The 16238-nt window shown below is 35.3% G+C and overlaps 3 protein-coding genes across 3 annotated transcripts; 1 reads left to right on the plus strand and 2 right to left on the minus strand.

Annotated features, from left to right (window-relative positions):
• The first annotated feature begins 4573 nt into the window (after nucleotides 1–4573).
• LOC148610546 (uncharacterized) lies at nucleotides 4574–6706 on the plus strand. Its single transcript, XM_088541359.1, has one exon. The coding sequence runs from the start codon at nucleotides 4600–4602 to the stop codon at nucleotides 5335–5337; it is 738 nt and encodes a 245-aa protein (XP_088397485.1). The 5' UTR covers nucleotides 4574–4599; the 3' UTR covers nucleotides 5338–6706.
• A 1821-nt stretch (nucleotides 6707–8527) lies between these two features.
• On the minus strand, nucleotides 8528–12076 carry LOC148610547 (uncharacterized). Its single transcript, XM_088541792.1, has 7 exons — nucleotides 11881–12076; nucleotides 11252–11294; nucleotides 10871–10985; nucleotides 10305–10373; nucleotides 9762–10007; nucleotides 9377–9471; nucleotides 8528–8796 (listed from the first exon to the last, which is right to left on the minus strand). Exons 1-6 carry the CDS (start codon nucleotides 11937–11939, stop codon nucleotides 9413–9415), a joined length of 591 nt encoding a protein of 196 aa, XP_088397918.1. The 5' UTR covers nucleotides 11940–12076; the 3' UTR covers nucleotides 8528–8796; nucleotides 9377–9412.
• Nucleotides 12077–13133: 1057 nt separating this feature from the next.
• LOC148610548 (uncharacterized) lies at nucleotides 13134–15355 on the minus strand. The gene has a single exon (XM_088595676.1). It carries the CDS (start codon nucleotides 15330–15332, stop codon nucleotides 13908–13910), a length of 1425 nt encoding a protein of 474 aa, XP_088451802.1. The 5' UTR covers nucleotides 15333–15355; the 3' UTR covers nucleotides 13134–13907.
• Nucleotides 15356–16238: the final 883 nt, after the last annotated feature.

Below are 16238 nucleotides of genomic sequence, written 5' to 3' on the forward strand. Positions count from 1 at the left end.
TTTTGGGCCCCCATTTTGTAAATCTCTGTATACAGTACAGTTGTACATAAATGGTATTCAAACGGGTTTATATATTTATATCTTCTAACCCCTTATTTTTAAAACTGAAACAAAAGGAAAGTAAATAGGTCCAAGGGGAGGGGGCCGGTCCCATGTGCACGCAAGATTTGGTTGGTTATATAAATAAACCCTAGAAATCACTGGGAGCCCCATCATGTTCGGATTGTTTTATTCCCCGCTGTCCACCACTAAAAGGCAACAATTCACCCTTGCCCAATCCCATAGAAATAAAATGTTTTGTCCCTAGTTCGTAACGAAACATACATATAAGTATGTATAGTAACAGGTAAAGAATTAACAGTACTTTTTGAACTGATTTTTACGTGTGTTTCCATGTATTTTTCCACAGTGGCAATATTTGAATAGAGAAGGTTGTAATCACGGGAAAATACTTTAATCCCCGCTGCATTTTTTGCGCCTGTCCCAAGTCAGGAATTTCCGACCTCTGCATGTAGTGTTTCGTTTTCACTTTCAGTTTACTTTGATGTTGCTGGAATATATGGAGGCAACTCTTTCGCTGTACATATTTTGAGACCAGCTGCAGTCTGCCTTGTGATGTGAGGATGTCCTCGTCATTCACTGAAGAACCGCAGTTGGCCTTGAGCGGGGATAATTCATCCCGGTGAGGTTCTTGACTCTTTCACATATTTATTCTCGTTATATTAGTAGTAATGTTTTATCGATTTGTCTTCATAGCTACCACTTTACACGTGTATTTCAGTTTTGCTAAAACTTACGATGAGAACAAATCTCTTCTCCATAAAGGTTTTTTTGTGGAGGGTGTTGGGGGGTAGATGTTTTAACATAATTTCACTAAATGTTTTATTGGTGCAAACAAAACTATAACAATCGGTCAGATCCTTTTGTACATTACAATTTACAAATTACAAGTATACGTAACATAATTATACTTTCTTCTCGATATTGGTTTTGGTGTGCTTAAAATGCAAAATACAATTTTAAACCAACAATGAATCACGAACCGGACTAGGCATCTTCTACGCGAAATGTCAAAGAGTAATCAAGGGAACCAAGTATATAGGTAATCAAAAGAATGTAATCCAGGGACAAAGACCAGACATGGAAAGCAGACACACACATTAAAGAACATAGAGTAACTAAAATCATACATACAAAGTTACAAAAGCAAATGAGCAACTCGGACTCCACTAAAAACTGGGAGCATGAACCAGGTGCACCGGTAGGGTAAGCGTCCTCTGCTTTTCTAGAAACACCCACCGAGTTGCTCATAAAAGTCAAGTCAAGGGAAGACGAAAGAGGAAAGGAAAACTACGACACGTTGAACAAATCAGTTTCCATGGCGCAGATGGATACACCGTAACGATCCACGAGTTCATGATGACGGCCATAAAACTTTTGTAGTGATGACTTCAATCTTATAGCAACATAACCCTGCTGCAGAAGCCTATTTGTTAGAATTCTAGCGCGATACAAAAAGTCAGCATAGTCTCGGCAAGCTCTGGCCTAACGTATGACTTGTGATATGAACACTCCATATGCAGGTGCTGAAGGGATGCTGCCACAGATGAAAGGATAGTTGACAATTTTGAATGAAAAGTCGTCACGTTTGTCGTTAAGTTTGGTCAATAGTTTTCATTTACCATCGATTTCTAAGTGTAGGTCTAGATATGAGGCCGACTTCACAGTGTCTGTAGTATCCTTTATCTCAAGTTCTTTTGGGTAGATGCGATGTATTAAATCCCCAAAATTAGGATTGTTTAAAGATAATACGTCATCTATATAGCGGAAACTGAGATTGAAGGATCTAGCTAAACGATATTCTTTCTTTCGGATCAGATCAGCTATAATGTCAGCCGCATAAGCGTGAAGGAATAGGTCAGCAAGTAGAGAAGCACAATTAGTTCCTATCGGAATGCCGACCGTTTGTTGAAAAACGCGTCCACCACACTGGACAAATATGTTGTCGATTAAAAATTCCAGCATTTTGTAAACATCTTCTTCTATGTATTTGGAAGATGATTTGGAATTATTTCTTACAAAGTATGAGGAATCTCTACCAAGAACTATATATTTATATCTAGGTGTACCATCATAATGTTTTTAAGTCGGAATTTTAACTGAGTATGTGGAATAGAAGTATACAGAGTTGAAAAATCATAGGTTTTAATGCTATTATATTCTGATAATTGTCTTGAACTGATTGTCTCCAAAAGATCTTTCGAATTTTTCAGTATCCACATTGAATTAATACCACTACGGAAGTAACAAGTGTTGTGGTAGGACTGCAAACCCTCTTTGACAGCTGTGAGTATAGAAGTTAAAAGTTTTGAAAGAGGTTTGGTGGTACATTTTGCAGATCCAGCTATATAACGTTGTTTGTATGGATTCTTGTTGAATCCAGTACATAGACGGTAAATCACAGTCATCGTCCTTGGTAGAGAGACCAAAGGAGGATAGCACAGATTTATGATTTTCCACAGTTTCTTCTTTAGAGATTGTGGTAGCAGTACAGGTCTTATCACTGCTATTATTTTCTACGTCTACCTTTGATAATAAACATTGGATGTAAAACTGTTTGCAGACAAAAACAATGTTGTTTTGGGCTTTGTCTGCTGGTACGACAACATATTTGTCATGTGTAGTAGACAATGTTTTTGCTACATCAGGGTCCATGAAAACTGATGTAGCATTGGCACTCATTGACCTACTTAAAACTTTCACCCGTTTCAAAATTAAGGACATCATGGCCTTTAACCACTCTGACAGTGAATCAATGTCTTCTTGTTCTCGTTTTATCCATTTTCTTGAGTAGTCTTCCACGGCATCCATAAGAACTTTAAAGTTATAATTCCAATTTATGGAGCGCGGTTCACGGTACTTTGGAGCTTTAGAAAGGATATCGCGCAGAGATTCGTTTTCGATGACGGACAAATCTCCCGTAACAACGTGACCGGAAGGATCATATTTGAATGGAGAGTTTTTGCAAGGACAGTCAGGTGGTTTAGCCTTGAAGTCCTCAAGCTCGAGGTTCTGCAATAGCCTTATTTAATTGAAAATTTTGGATGCAATGGGTGAAGTATAGTAATATGAAATAATTGTTATGGATTTGTCTTTGAAATATGGGGGAATTTTGTTGGTAACGTTTTTATGATGGAGAATGTTAGCCAAATTAATTGCATCTATACCTTTGTTGACAAACAGTAGTGGAAGAAATGATCGTTTTTCTTCATCTTGACTTTTCACACAAACTGGTTTAAAGAGTCTATAGAAACCAATATCCAAAATGATGGCAACAAGTCTGTATAATGATGAGGTAGGATCAGAAACAGGAGTGTCAAGATCCAAAATGATGGCAACAAGTCTGTATAATGATGAGATCAGAAACAGGAGTGTCAAGACATGTTCTGTATAGACAATAACCTTGTTACGTCAGAGGGTTCAAAATTGGCCATACACACTAAGCCAAACGCGGAAGCAGGACTAGAAATTCGGTCTCCTAATACATCATGATTTACGGTAAATTTCTAAATTCAAAAAGGTAAAACTCCCTTAAAAATAAGAGCACAGAAATTTTCTGATAACATGCACAACTCCATATTGACACGTAACAAATTTTATGATCGAAATTCTGTTGCCAGTTTTAACATCGTTGGGAATTTTTCAGACCTTTCTATACTTTTATACAAACGTCTCAGAATGTGACGACTTATATATATATACATATAAGATGATTTATGATAACTTTCTAATTTCAAAGGGGCATAACTCCCGTGAAATATTAGGTAAATAAAATTTCGTGATTACATGGTGTCCAAACACATTAAAAAGGAGGGCGAACCAGCCGGGGTTCTTCAGAAAAAGGGAGTGTTAGAATATTAATTACCATTTTTGTCAATTTTACACATGACAATCTTTCCAGTGAAAAGAATGGGGTGTCAACCCCCTGCACCAATCAGGATCTGCCACTGGTTCTTGCTACATTCCATGCTTCAGGAATTTCTGTTGAGTGGTTTCAGAGGAGTTGCGATGAAAAGTTTAAGTGTTACGGGCGGACGGAATAAAACGATTCCCAGACCTGTTTCTGCCTAAGGCGACACAGGTAAAATTACTTGCATAGTACTGTCCAGTGCGGGCAGGCGGACAACAAAATTATCTAGATCCCTTTGCACCACTCACATCATGAAGACCTATTTTAAATTCGAGTGCATAAAATGTAAGATATGCCAGGAACCGAGCTAAAATCAACTATTGAAGATTGTCGGTCCAGTCACAATCCCACGGTCGCTGTGACCAAAATCGCGATCAACATCATTCATCAAAGAAATGACCAGCGGCTTTTTTAATCGTCACGGTACCACATTTCATTTGATGTCACCAAATTAAATACAGATAACGACGAAACGTTTGTTGTGAGAAAGTTCTAGATTCAAAATGGGCGTATACCTTCAACAAATTTACCAATCAAATGCCCTTAAAATTTATTGCTTTATCTTCAAAGGGAGGTGATTCATTTAAAAACGGGAGGGTGAAGTGTACGTAATCAGTCTACATTGTAAGATGGAGTACAGCCCGTACAAAGATTACTTTGGCTTATGCTATCAGCTTTTTAGCAAAGCAAAGCCCGATGATGAAGTTGAAATGCCTACCAAGCCTAACGAGGAAGACTTGGAAGGTGAAGGTGACTCATGGGTCGATTTGATTACTTCAATCGAAAAACTGTTGGCGACGGATCAAGAGACTATCGATTTGGCATGTGAATTTGACTCTGCCTTCTCTGAAAGTGACGGAAGTGATCATGGATATGAAACTGCAGCGCAGCTTTGTGATCTAGAAGTCGCGAGTATCAACTCTGCATGCATGTCATCGGAACCGACTTCACCTGCTAGTATTGACAGCTTTTTCGGAGATTCGCAGTCTGAAGTAGGAAAAGTCCCAGAAGATATGACTATGTCTACCTTGCTGAATCAAATAAACTTTGAATACAATGAATCTGTCACCCAGACTCAGTTGCAGCCGTGTATCTTGGCGTCGAAAATTGAAGAGAAGCACTGCATCTTGTGCAAGAAAAACGGAGAAACCCGAGAATATTACACAACTCATGTTCTCAAGGACAACAGAGGCAAAGTCATATGTCCAGTGCTTCGTCGCTATGTGTGCCCAAACTGTAATGCCACTGGTGACAACGCACATACTCTCAGACACTGTCCGATGTCTTCCGAGAGAGGATCGTCTACCACCGAAACTTGTTACACACCGAGGAGCAGCTGTGGAAAAAGGCGCAAGAAGATGGCTTAGACTTTCTAACATTTGAACATCCAATTTAGACACATTCGCGGGCGATTATAGATGTCTCGATTTATTAAGTTTAAACTTTCACATTTTAATTCTTAACATACATGTACATTTTTGACTTTGAACTTTTACATTTTAATTCTTTTAACATTCATGTAAATTAATCTTTGAATTTGAACTTTTACATTTCAATTCTTTTAACATTCATGTAAATCTGTGACTTTATATTTTTAGCTGTTTTCAAAGGGTCATTGCATTTTTGCTGAGTTTTACGGAGTCAATCAAACTTTTCACAAAGTTTAAGATTATATTCAGAACCATAGTGAAAAACACATCTTATATTGTAATATTTTTAATTCATGCAAAGCAATATCAGTTTTTTAGACGGTTCCAAGACTTGTAGTTTTTTTTTATAGCAGAAACATTTTTATCTTTTATCATAAATTTCCAATTTGTGTGCATTGGATTATATATTTTTATAGAAAGAATAGTTTTATTAACTAAAAACAGTTTTAATTTTTACTTTATACTCTTGTGTTTATAGAAAGCGACATCTTGTTAGATGTATTTTATCAGTCAAAGAGATATCTTCATATTTGTATTCTGTTTTCTTTACTTGATATTCATGAAGAAAAAAAATCAAGTAAAGAAGTTTCATCTTTTAAATTTGGTTTTTAAGTTGTATTTTTTTATCTTATTTACTGACCACTTTAAAGGAAAACTACAAAAGAAGTTTTCTCTTTTTAGTTTGTTTTTGAAGTTGTATTTTTTATTCTGTTTCACTTATTTTTTTTAAGGAACTCATGAATGTTTTGCTTTGTATCTTTTTATTTATTTATTTATTTTTGCTTATTAGGGTAAAGATTGCATATTTTTTTTTAATTTTCTTTTGTTATCAAAATACCAATGAATTATCATTTGTTGCCAGAAAAAAATAACATAGAAACATGGAGTAGAATTTAGATATTTCGGCTTCTATATACTAAACAGTAAACTGTTGAGAAAGGAAAGAAAAAAAAATATTGATATTAGAATATAAAATATCCTTTCTTCAATGGATTTAACAACTTAAATGTATTGAAAAAAATTACACACTTCAATATTATTTCTTAAAGAAGAAATATAATACATGAAGAATGAGAATAAATGTTTCAAACAATATTCAAATTTTCAATAAAAAGAAAACTGTTTCATATTATTGTATAAGGGTGCTAGGCAGCTGTAATTAATTAAATGAATTACTAGTATAATTTTGCGGGCTTTGTATTTATTTAAGAATCTTGCTAAATACTAGTAGGTAAAATCATGTGGAAAATGTAAAACTTGTTTTAATTTGTTGTTTAGAGTGCTGATAAAGACATTTCTTTATTTATGAAGTAGTTTTTTTTTTCTTTTACAAGTCAATCTTGCAGTGTAATGAACAAGGTAAACCACTTTTAGAGAAATACATCAACAGTTTAGCTTCGGATTTGGTAGTCTCAGGGTAGCATGTTAGCCTGGTCTGCGGAAGTCGTTGACTCGATTCCAGAGCGAGCTGTAGTTCCACCTTAGAATCATGGGTGCAAAGAAAAAAGACAGTCGGAAATGTTAGTCATCTCCCCTGCCTCACAACTTTAAATCGTTCAGAAAGTATCGCGTGACAACACTAATAACAATACCACTAGCAGAAGTGATGGGAAAAAATATATTAAAATATATATTCTGCCTTTTTAAACTACAATTTTAGGACAACTTCTCTAATGCAGATTATCAAACCACTAACATAACATACATATTTACAATACAAGCATATTATAAAAATTAACAGCAATATCCAAATTTGCATGACTCTTAGGTGAGCCAGTACTTTAAAGGTAACTGGAAGTATTACAAAGTGTAATCAAGGGAACCAAGATTCTAGCGGAAATCTGAGTACAAAAACCAAACATGGAAAACACCCTCCCACAACAAAAACATGAAATAAAATAATACATACAAAGCAACAGAAGTAAAGGAGCAACTCTGACTCCACGAAAAAACAAGAAGCATAGACTAGGTGCATAGATAGGGTAAGTGTCCTCTGCTTTTCTAGAAACACGCACAGAGTTGTTAATAAAAAGTCAAGTTCGAGGTACAAATGTACACAAAAGAGGAAAGGGAAACTAATACACATCGAACAAATCGGTTCTCGTGGTTCTGATAGATACATCGAAACGACCTATGAGTTGATGATGACGACCATAAAACTCGTGCAGTGATGTCTTCGATCTTGCAGCCACACAACCATAATCCTAGCTTAACAGTAAGAAGTCTAGCGCGGTACAAAAAGTCTGCATGGATCGTTTATTTCAAGTTCTTTGGGAAGGGGGTGAGAGGGGTAAATGTGATATATAAAATGGGTTTATCGTCTTTGCAATCCATGGGCGAACCCAAAAGAAGGGTAATAACAAAACTATTGATCTGTTAAAATCTAGGCAATAATCACGAAGTCCGTATAACAACTGGCAATGTCAGGGTAGAAACCGGGAAATTGAAAACCACTGCAATGGTCCTGACTAGATATAAGGAGGTGGTTTAAACCAGGTTTTCATGCGCACTTAGCCTACCATTTCCGATATGGTTCATCATACAAGTTTGTTTGATATTTTGTTGATCTGTTGATTTCTGAGTATTTAATACAATGTTTTAACATAAAAAAATTAAACAAAACATTTTAAAGTTTTCAATTTCATAAGGGACCCGGGTCAGCCTCCCCTATACTATGCCTACCGATTTTTTTAAGCTAGGCCAAAATATGTACTGTCTGCTGGTTTGTTCAAAATTCGATAACGATTATCGTGTATTCGCAAAGGCTGGGCAAGAAAAACAACTGACATGAACAAGTTATCTAATCTCCACGCAAGAGCAGACGCTCGTTTCTTCTCTTACTAGCCCGTGAATTTCGAATTTCAGGCTGTTCAGATCTTGTAACTAAGCAAGATCAAATATAATAATTCATCGTGGAATGAGACGATAGAAAGTTGTCAGAGGTACTTGGAGACTGACTCGAGGGCGGATCTAAAAATTTATGTAAGGGGCCATTCCGAGAAATATAGCGGAAGGTTAAAGGCAACAATCTTCTCATTTTAAATTTTGCACATACTTAACGAAATTTTTCAACAAATGAATTGGAGCAGGGGTTTCCAATCCCAGGCCCCCCCCCCACACACACACCCTGGATCCGCCACTCGAACTTGAGCTTGTGACAAAGAATACTAATTTGGTGATTCGTAATAATTAAACTTGCATGCTGTTTATTTTTATCCCTCTAAAAAACACATGATAATTGTAAGATCTTTTATTAACTACAAAAAGCAACAAACAAAATTCCATTGGAAATAAAAAAGAAAATAAAAAAAAAGAACTGAGGGAAAGATAAGTAAAAAAAATGTATTGATTTTTCTCTGGTAACTTTCCTTTAGATAAATCGCTGTATCTTTTGCCCTGCAACAGAAAATTTAATTCTATTATTTAAAATACTGGTTATCGCTTTAAGTGCTTTCTTGCAAATTTTGATAAAAGCTTGTCGCTCGGTGTTTTTTCCTTTGCAGGGTTCGTGTACTTTTAAATGTGACTTTCATGACTCGTTAATGACTTTCAAACGCAAGACGCTGTTCGAAGCTTAAATATACATACATTAAGAATAAAAACGGGAAAACGAAATTTATTAATGTAACAGCTCATATCGTTTGCATGTTTGGCACCACTCACTTTAAGGAGTGGAGTATTGGATTGGAGTCGTGGATGAAAGATGGAACCGTTGGAGTTAAAAAAAATCTATATCACTATTTCTGCTCAAATACGGTGTGGTTGTTCAAAGAACTTTCAATAACTGAAATTGTGTTAATTGTGTATAAATGCAGAGGACGTACTATGACACAGATCTTTGCATAATTGATATTCTCCGCTTCAATAAACCATACCATAGTTTCTCTATGAAAAAAACATGATGCTCTTAGAAAGGCGATATTCAACGATTTTTAATAAGTCTATATAAATTGAGAACACGTACAATGTACCATACCTTTGAGAATCATTATCCAAATGTTTCCTTCTTAATTTATACAACACCATCCATCATATTTGCAATGGCTTCAGCAATGTCTGCAATCTCGGCATCTGAAAAACATGATTTACATAAAATTTAAAAAAATTCTTTTTGAAAAATGTTTGTATAGTAAAACCTGTCAAATTCCTTTTTTATTGACTAATTTGTTCTGTTTAAATATGTGTATTGTTTAAAGGCTATATTGTTATTATTATTATTTTGGTTATTTACACTGTAAAGATTTATAGTTTAATCAGCTTTTTTTGGAATTTTCAATGTTCGATTCAGAAAGGTTTCACTGTAAATTTAATTCACTATCTGTGAACTTTAAGAAAGCACTTGCTAAAAACATAAAACTAACCAAAACTCTCTTCCATATCAATGAGCTCAGCCATCTTAGCCCATTCACCTTCTATGTCATAATTATGGATCATATCTATGAGGGAGAATGATGATAAGTTGGTATTCCAGCATGCCCGGAGGTCATCCAAGTCGAGTTTAAAATCGACGTAAAATTTATCCTGATTGGCCAAATCTTTTGCTCTCTTAAATCTGTGATGAATTGTACGGCGTCTGTTTTCCAACGTCTTCAAAGATATTTCTGTATCTGTCAAGAGAATTTTTAAAAAAATCATTCATCGTCAACTAATGTCTTCTGTTGTTTTATTAATTATTTTTGTTAACTTCATGTGGTCTCCGGGGGAGGGAGAACGGGAAGGGGGTAAGACTTGTATTCGTTGACTGTAGGTTTTCGAAAAGATAAAAGTAGATCTACAACATTTTTACTCGTTCCAAAATTATATTTCTATTAGTTATGCCCTTATTTGGTATTCACTACATGTACATGGGTTGTTTGTATTTGGCTGGAATTTCGTACGATACAAATTTAACCTATCAATCATACCTGTGGAAAATTCTGTGATTTGTTGTGCCACATCCATATCGTCACATCTTTGGTATAGTTGGTCGAGTTCTGAATTTTTAAAAGAAAAAAAATGTTACTATAATTTTAACAAATGCCATAAGGAGAAATAACAGGCTAACGCTTTTAACACGCCCTTTGTTTACCGGTAAATTAAGTACATGTATTTTTTATATGTTTGTGAAATATGGCAGGGATGGGTCCAGAGAGTTTGAAAGGAGGAAATTGCAGGTTATAAATTCTACACTAAATTAACAAAACTTTCAAACAAAGGTTTGGGGTCCAACCCCTGGAATCTCCACTGATCCGTCACTGTGTATTCACAGAGAAACTTGTATAAATACAATAATTTTCAGGCTGTTAATCTGTGTTCGGTATAGGAGGGACTTAAGGCCTAGTTTAGAAAAGTGTCCGGTTTTTCAGGTGTCTGGTTTAGAAAGGTGACTATTTTTTTCATGGTACGGATAAGACGATTTCAATGTATACTTTACACAAGGCACCAATTAACAAGCAGAATTAGAAAGATTAATATAATATATGGAAAGTACCTTCTTTTTCATTCTGTAAAACTCTCCACTGTCTTATAATCATATAACTTAGCCAAATGACCAATGCTAGCATCAGTGTGTCAACTATTGGAATGGTCTCGATAAAAGAAGGATCCTGTAATTGAACAAAGTTATAAATATTATTTCGGCTTTCATTCACCCTTCTTGGTGCCTTTTTCACATTTTAATGCAAGTATTATTAGAATAGGCTGATCGTAGAAATTCTTTCATATACAATGTTGTACATAAGAAACAAATATTAAATTCTTTGTAGCAAGTTTCCAGATTGTTAATATGCATAAAAAAGCAAAAATTGTTAATTTAAGTGTCATTAGTTACTTGGAATCATTATACGTAGCAGAAGCTGGCTACGACACTCACCTCATATTCTAGAAATTCGAGATATTCAGGGTCAGGTGAGAAGCTGGAAAATAATTAAAAATTGAATTCCATGGAACCACATCTTATTGCAATTTTAAGGTCTCATCTGTAGTTATTGAACTTTGTTATCATTTGAAAGCTTAAATAATACAAAATAGGACAGTGGGTTAAAGACAGAATAAAATTAAGCTAGTAGTTAAATGATTTAAAAAAACGAGCTACATGTACATACATGTACTAGTTTCAGATGCCTTTATACTATTATAGTTTTATTGCGTAAGGTTTTTCATATTAGCTTATAGTAATTGGTCCGAAGCCAACCATATTGGACTGAGGCGTAAAATTTATACCTTTATGGACTAACTAGTCCTATACGCTAGGCCAATATGGATTATAACCAGTCCAATATGACGTATTGGACGGCTAAATCCCGTATTGGGCGACTATGTCCCGTATTGGCGCACTTTTGTATTTTGTATTGTATTGGTAGTTTTTATCATAGTTAGGCCAATATTCGAACGTTATTCAATATAATATATAATATTAACCGTAAGACATAATCTTTAAATAAAATCAGTTACAGGGTCATTTAATCAAAAAAATTTTCATCGCACTTAATGAGAACTTACCCCAACTCAAGTCTCAGTTGTTCTTTTATCCATTCTACATACTCCCATAGAATAGCCATAGCTTTTCAATTCTTTAAAACTGCCGTAGGAAAAAGCGTCTATTCATCTATGATTTCGTGCTACTCTGATCTGTCGTTAAGGGGCGTCGATAGAACGTCACTGAATGGTCCTTTTCTGACAGCGCAGGCACAAAACGTTCAGCACTTCCGTTTCCATGATCGTTTGATGGATTACGAAATAATAACACAATAATACAGGGACAAGCTTAACGCGCCAGTTATGGACGTCTTTGTTTCATTACAAAAACATTAAAATGGTTTGGGTAGGACAAATGGTTTTATTTACGCTTATGGAAAATAGAATTTAAATACATGTAAATGTGTACTTGTACTACAGTTTCTTTTCAATAATTGATTCCATATCAGACGACTATGCGGATTCTTACGCACGCTTACTTTTTACGACCAGTTAGTTGGAATAACTATTTTTTGTGTGCTTCAAGGGAAATTGACAAAAATAGTCGAAAAATATACGTGTAATTAACATGCATGCGCATTCAAACTAACGGACATTTGGACATAACTGTTCGAATGTGAATTAGTCCGAAAGTTCCGTTAGTCAAAAATAAAAAAAAACTATAAATTCTAATTATTGAAACGTTTGAGTGTATGTGTGATTTTTTCACTTTTTCATTTTTTTTTTTTTTTTTGGGGGGGGGGGGGTGGGAGGGTAGGACACAAAAACTAAGACATTGTACAATAATTAATACCGGTAGTCAGGTTAACCTATTCCAAGCATTGATATGGATAAAACAAAAAGGGCGAATCCAGAAATAAACTTGGGCAGTGGTGATGGGTATTCCGATAAACGGGCAGGCCATCTCTCCCAAAACCATTCGCCTGTTCCGCCACTATCAATTTTTCGCCGTTTACAATAGACCATTTTCGTATTACCGACTTTTACTTATTTTTTTTTTATAAAAGTTTATATTCGCTAATTCAAAGCTTTTTACCGTGTCATAGATATCCTTTCCTTTTTCGTTCATACGTGACATTTTATGAGCAACTCGGTGGGTGTTTCTATGGAAAAGCAGAAGACGCTTACCCTACCAGTGCATCTGGTACATGCTCCCAAGTTTTATTTTGGAGATGTCCGAGTTACTCATTAATTTTTATTTCATTACTTTGTACATGTTATATTTGTTATGTCATATTATTTGTTGTGTTTGTCATTTCTCATTATTTACATTAATATTACAGATTTTATTTACAAAAATACACAGTTCGTTATTTGTTCTACATGTACATAAAGTACTTTCTTGAAGAAAAGTACTTGACAAGTATACATTCAATATAAAACATACATATGTACCACACACATCACCTTTGAGAGGTCATTTGAATTCCTTTACAATATACATGTACATAGTATTTAGTTGCATACTTTAATCTCGCTCGATTCAATTAATTTTGGTTTTCTTTGCAATCTACCTTAAATAAGTCTTTTAAAAAGTGTATTCCGAGGATCTAATCGCAACTTCTCGGCCGATCTCGGGGTCGGCCGAGGATGTACCGATTGTCCGGGAATCTGCCACATCCATTTATTGTTGTCAATCAAATCGATACTACTCAGCACGATAAGTTATTTCAAAGGGACTCTTACAATATCATGAATTGAGCGAACGAACCGCTAAATCAACCAGTTTCACACTTAAGTGACTTTACAAATCTTGATCTAAAGTAATCAAATATGTAATGTCATCCACCATACTATCTTCATATACGTCAACAGGCTTCCATTAACATACAAAATTTGTTTTGTTATAGCGGGTGCAACCAGAGACCCCCATCCCAACCAGGATCACTTTGACATCCTTCACATCCTTTTTGGCTCACCAAGATTTATAAGGCTGTGTTTTTATACATATAGAGCTAGATTTAACCAAATGTGATACTACGGACAACTTTCTTTGTTTAATGTTAAATTGCTGACGGCTTTTTTGTTCAATTCAGAATTCAACATTTTCTTCAGGGGTGCTTCCGATTCTCGTGATATTGCAATGCTCTTTGGTCTCTGAAGGATTTTGAACATATTCTACAATTGTAAGGCCTTTCACCTATGTGTATGGTCATGTGGTTTTTAAGACTTCTACTTGTGCGCAAAGATTTATGACAAATTTCACACTTTAAAGGTTCAAGGTCAGTGTGTACTTGCATGTGTTTCTTGAGAGAATCATTCATAGGATATTCTTTACCGCAAATCTCACATTTGTATGGTTTTTCACCAGTGTGTGTTCTCATATGAATTTTCATGTACTCTTGTCGGAATTCCTTGAGGCATATTTCACATTTATAAAGTTTTGCGGGCATTCCGCTGTGGGATTTTAAATGATACTTGAGATATTTGGTCGAAGAAAATCCTTTTCCACATTCTTCACACTTGTAGTTTTTTTCTTCGTCGTGTATTGTCTTGTGTTGGTTCAATGAAGATTTGTATTTGAAGTATTTTGAACAAATATTACATTGAAATTTCTTTTCGTCAGTGTGTGTTTGCAGATGGTCTTTCATGGTACACTTTTTGGCAAAACGCCTATCACACACTTCACATTTATAAGGCTTTTCACCAGAATGTGTCATCATGTGTCTTTTAAGAAATCTTTTCGCTTTAAAATATTTATCACATACTTCACATCTGAAAGGCTTTTCACCGGTATGTGTTCTGGTGTGTTCCTGCAAACTCTCTCTTTTCATGTAAGCTTTATCACACAGTTTACACTCGAAGGGTTTTATTTTTTCAACAGCGTGTGCTAATTGGTGCGCGTTAAGGGATTGTTTTCCAGCGAAAGACTTATCACATAACTCACACTTGTAAGGTCTTTCACCTGTATGCGTTCTCATATGTATTTTGAGTGAATTTTTAATTACAAATGCTCTAGGACATATTTCACACTCATAAGGCGTTTCCCCCGTATGTAATCTCATGTGCATCTTTAAGATTTGACGTGAAGAGAAAGCGCTGTCACAAACATTACACTCATGTTTTCTCTCACCATGCGTTGTCTTGTGTACCTTGAGACTCTGTTTCGTATTAAAAGACTTGTCACACGACTCGCATTTGTATGGTTTAAAGTCGGTGTGTGTTGTCATGTGCACTTTGAAATGCCGCATCGTAGGAAATGATTCCGTACATGACCCACATTTGAATGGTGTGTCACCCGTATGCGTCCTCATGTGTTCCCTTAGACTCACAATTGATGCGTATGAATTGATGCATTCTTTACACTGATACGATTTATCCCCTGTATGTGTCATCTGTTGACTCGTGTCGTCCACTTCACAATCTAAGGTCACATCGTCCTCTTCACCGTCTAAGACCATGTCGCCCCTTTCATAGTCTAAGGCCGTGTCGTCCCCTTCACAGTCTAAGGCCATGTCACTCTTTCCACACTCCATATATATAATCCAGTGTCCTATTTCTTTTTACTGACAGTTTCTACAGTGCGTGTTATTTTTTAAAGTTTATATCTTAAAAGGTAATTACAAATAAGGAATTCTAATAAATATTGCATCCACTAGCAGGATGTATCACCTTATGATCAAACAGTTACTGTTGGTGTAAGTTTCTCCACTACTCTAAAATATATCCAGCCTTTTGGGCGTGACTTGAGACGTGTTATTCAACCATTAACATCTCTGTTAGAATTTATACGAATTACATGTATGTCACAAATTAAATTGCAGATCACTTCAACTGAAAAATAGAATTAAACAAAAATAATGAACAGACTTCTAACTTCATTTTTTAAAATTATCTCATTGATAATCGCCAAATATAACAAAATGGTCTGTAGAACAGTTATTCTCATCCTCAGAGTGTCGGTCCCTACTTCTTCAGTTACACTGATGTTACGGTGTCTTGTGGTTTACCAAGGTAGCATATAGGGTCCGCTTCTATTTGTAACTTATGTTAATGACATGTCTATCAGGATTGACAACGAATGTAAATTTATTTTTAAATGCAAATAATATGATAGACCGGTATTGTCTTTTCCCGATTGATGCGAGATATTTCTTTGTTCCAAGTTGACATTTTTTCAAACTTAGCATTTCTCCGAGTTTAAAGTTGACATTTCTTAGTTCAAATTTGACATTTCTCATTTCCAAATTGACATTGTTCACTTCAGCATTGACATTTCTCACACCAACATTGGCATTTTCCTCTTCTTCAGAGCTGGAACTAAGAAATGTCAACATGGAAGTATGAAATATTTCACATCAATCGGGATATGTGAAAGGAGTAATAACACTACCAGTACATATCAGATACGGTGCCATCTGATTCTCGATCCGAAGTACAAA

Source organism: Perna viridis, chromosome 8 (assembly GCF_037379345.1).
Source record: "Perna viridis isolate PV_CMFRI_1.1 ecotype Kerala chromosome 8, ASM3737934v1, whole genome shotgun sequence".
Lineage (NCBI taxonomy): Eukaryota > Metazoa > Mollusca > Bivalvia > Mytilida > Mytilidae > Perna > Perna viridis.

Coding starts and splice junctions, on each gene's coding strand:
- LOC148610546 (XM_088541359.1), top strand. CDS start 4,600: ATGGAGTACAGCCCGTACAAAGATTACTTTGGCTTATGCTATCAGCTT.
- LOC148610547 (XM_088541792.1), bottom strand. CDS start 11,939: ATGGCTATTCTATGGGAGTATGTAGAATGGATAAAAGAACAACTGAGA. Junction 11,295..11,880: donor CAACTGAGACTTGAGTTGGG/GTAAGTTCTCAT, acceptor ATTATTTTCCAG/CTTCTCACCTGACCCTGAAT. Junction 10,008..10,304: donor AATCACAGAATTTTCCACAG/GTATGATTGATA, acceptor TTCTCTTGACAG/ATACAGAAATATCTTTGAAG.
- LOC148610548 (XM_088595676.1), bottom strand. CDS start 15,332: ATGGAGTGTGGAAAGAGTGACATGGCCTTAGACTGTGAAGGGGACGAC.